This window comes from Neopsephotus bourkii, unplaced genomic scaffold, assembly GCF_033783945.1.
Source record: "Neopsephotus bourkii isolate Nb327-2 ecotype Australia unplaced genomic scaffold, CSIRO-AGI_Nbou_v1 NB_1820, whole genome shotgun sequence".
Lineage (NCBI taxonomy): Eukaryota > Metazoa > Chordata > Aves > Psittaciformes > Psittacidae > Neopsephotus > Neopsephotus bourkii.
Genome location: NW_026902293.1, coordinates 11,314,550 through 11,317,414, shown reverse-complemented (window position 1 = coordinate 11,317,414; position 2,865 = coordinate 11,314,550). Strand labels below are relative to the sequence as shown.

General features: G+C 47.9%; 1 protein-coding gene across 1 annotated transcript; it reads left to right on the top strand.

Moving 5' to 3' along the window:
- The first annotated feature begins 236 nt into the window (after positions 1-236).
- On the top strand, positions 237-1,035 carry LOC133206787 (uncharacterized). Its single transcript, XM_061343054.1, has one exon. The coding sequence runs from the start codon at positions 246-248 to the stop codon at positions 975-977; it is 732 nt and encodes a 243-aa protein (XP_061199038.1). The 5' UTR covers positions 237-245; the 3' UTR covers positions 978-1,035.
- The last annotated feature ends 1,830 nt before the right edge of the window (positions 1,036-2,865 follow it).

The window sequence follows — 2,865 nt, the reverse complement described above, 5'->3', positions numbered from 1 at the left end:
AACGTGGGGCACAGAGGGTTGAGATAACACCAAATCTGACCAGAGTGTGTCTAATCGTATTTGTGAAAAGCATTCATTGTTTTGGACTAATAGTCACTCGTCACAATGCTGATTTATTGGCTCTCAAAGTTGTTGCTCTTGATCTCACAATTTCAGCATGTCATACCTTACTTAAGCTGATGTTTGCTGTGCTAGTGTTTGTCAAGTTTGGGGCTTGGGCTAAGGTTCCTGTCTCACTGTACTTTATGGCAATGACTTGTAATACGGGTGGGCTCTGGCAGCAGGGCGGGACAGACGTGGCTGTGGATTGGTACCTGGCCATCCTGCTGCTCTTCACCATCCTGGCCCTTGTTCTCACCTCTGTCTTTGTGAGGCTGCGGGGAGCTGAAGGGGAGAGGCCCTGGGAGCCAGCTGTGGCCGAAGCGGCCTGGGAGAGCGGCCCCAGGGACCAAGCGGCAGCAAGAGCGGGGCCGGAGGCTGGGAAAGAGGCTGTTGCCAAGCATCGGGAGGAGGCGGCGGAGGACCCAAGCCCTGTGGTGGCCGAGAACATCCCCTGGCAGCTGCCAGTCGAGCCCCACGAGCCCGAGCCCCAGGAGGATGCGGAGAGCAATATACCACCTTTGGGAGCCTCAGCTGGGTCCAGCCTCGGCCACCTGGGACAAGTAGAGGATACAGGAGACCACACAGCATTTCCCAGCAAGGCAGAGAAGGAAGATCTGGACTCAGAAAAAGAGAAGCTGGTGGTGGGAGAGCTGGCAAGCACAGCAGCTACACCAGCCCCAGTGACAAGTACAGCAGCATCGTTTGAGAATTCTGATGGTTTTAAATGGCCTTTGGGTACCCTTGAGACCTGCCTGCTGATTGTGAGGGGGATCACGATGTTAGCACACATACAGAATGTGTTTTGCCCACAACCGTTTTGTCTAATCTCAGAAGTTAAGCAGAGTCGGGTTTGGGTCTTGTCTGGGGTTAGATGATGATATAGGAGGACCAGGAGATTTTCCCCAAGGCTATACAGTCATGAGTGGCAGGGTGTGTGGGACAGTATGGGTGATAGTGTAGTCCACTGGGCCCCTCCAGTGCTTTGGAAGCATTGGAGATGGCAGGCAGCTGTATGGAGTCCCCAGCGACAAGTTGCAGGAACTGCTGAAGGGGAGAGCGAATTTTTTTTTTGCCCTGGTGGGCCCATGACACTTCAGACCATCAGGGCAGAGATGCAACACACAGGTGGACTTATGATTGAGGGGTGGACTTAACAATGGATACTATTGCCCAGGTGATTCATGAGTGTAAACACTGCACACAGCCTCTCCTGCTCTGAAAGACTGTTACAAGACATGGAGCCCGACATCATAGACCAGATGGACTCAGTAGCTTTACAGGGATTGGTCCATGCACTAAGATAAGAGTACACTGAGATAAGAGTGCTGGTATATTGAAAATATAGGATCTGAGCATGTGTATGGTATGGAATAAAGGGTGGATACTGTCCTGGGTTCAGCAGTAGCAGTCATTTTTTTCTCCTTCTCAGTAGCTGGTGCAGTGTTTCTGACTTTCGGCCTGGGAACAGCACTGATAACACGATGTTTTTAGTTGCTGCTTAGTAATGTTTACTCTGACCAAGGGCTTTCTGAGTCTCATGCTCTGCCAGGGAGGAGAGGAAACCGCAAGGAATCAGAGACAGGACACCTGACCCAAACTAGCCAGAGAGGTATTCCATACCACAGCACGTCATGGCCCGGATGTAAACTGGGGGCAGTTACCCGGAAGGGCTAGATCACTGCTGGGTCTGGCTGGGTATCTGTCGGCAGGTGGTGAGCAGTTGTATTCTCCTCCCTTGTTATTTCCCTTACCATTATTATTATTGGTGGCAGCAGTAGTAGTTTGTGTTATATTTTAGTTACTGGGCTGTTCTTATCTCAACCCATGGGAGTTATGTTCTTTAGATTCTCCTCCCCATCCTTCCAGGAGCAGGGGTGGGCGGAAGGTGTGGGGAGTAAGCGAGGAGTGCGTGGCTGGTTTTATGACTAAGCTTAAACCATGACAAGAAGTAACACACATATCAAACAGCAAACAGCATGGCCTGCAACTGGCTACAGGCTGTCTGCATTCATAGTTTTATCCCTGGGGGAAATACAGACGGAGCGTTCAGGGAATTTATTATCAAAATCAAAGAAGCAGTGTGAATCTAATACATGTGAACAGCAATTTTTTTCAGCTGATGCCAAGGTTAGAAGTCAAGTCTCCAATACACCATTCAGTGGCTTAATGATAAAACCATGCTTTGTCTCCTCTTTAATCTTACAGCTTTTGCAACAGGTAGATTATGAATGTCCTGTACCAAGAATGCCCTGCTTTCTCATGGCTGGCTGTTAACTCATGAAAACAGTTCAGCTCCTTTTATTCAAATATGCTGACTCTTTCACTCTTCTGTATGTACATTCACATACTACAGAAGTGCAAGTGTTCCCTCTTTGTCATATGCAATACATGAACAGAATCTGATCATGAGGTCTGATATGTGATCCTCCTTCCTCCTGTCTTCCTTTGTCACACAACAAAGAAACTCATATTTTTTTGAGTGTCATGATGTGTGAGAGAAAGGATGCTACATATGAAGCATCTTGGGTGTTTTTCCATAAAGGTCCATCTTCCTCCTATCCCCATCCAAATGTCTGGACATGGCTGCTGTTCCAACAGCTGATGGTTCTTCTGCAAATGATTCCCTTCACCTTGTAATCAGAAATGGCTGATATCTTCTCTCCCTGCTCCTCTAAAAAATACTTACTTGAATCTGACCTGTGAAATGCAGTCAAAATTACTGGAATTTCTTTGAGTTATAAATGTCTGAATCCAAAGACTTAT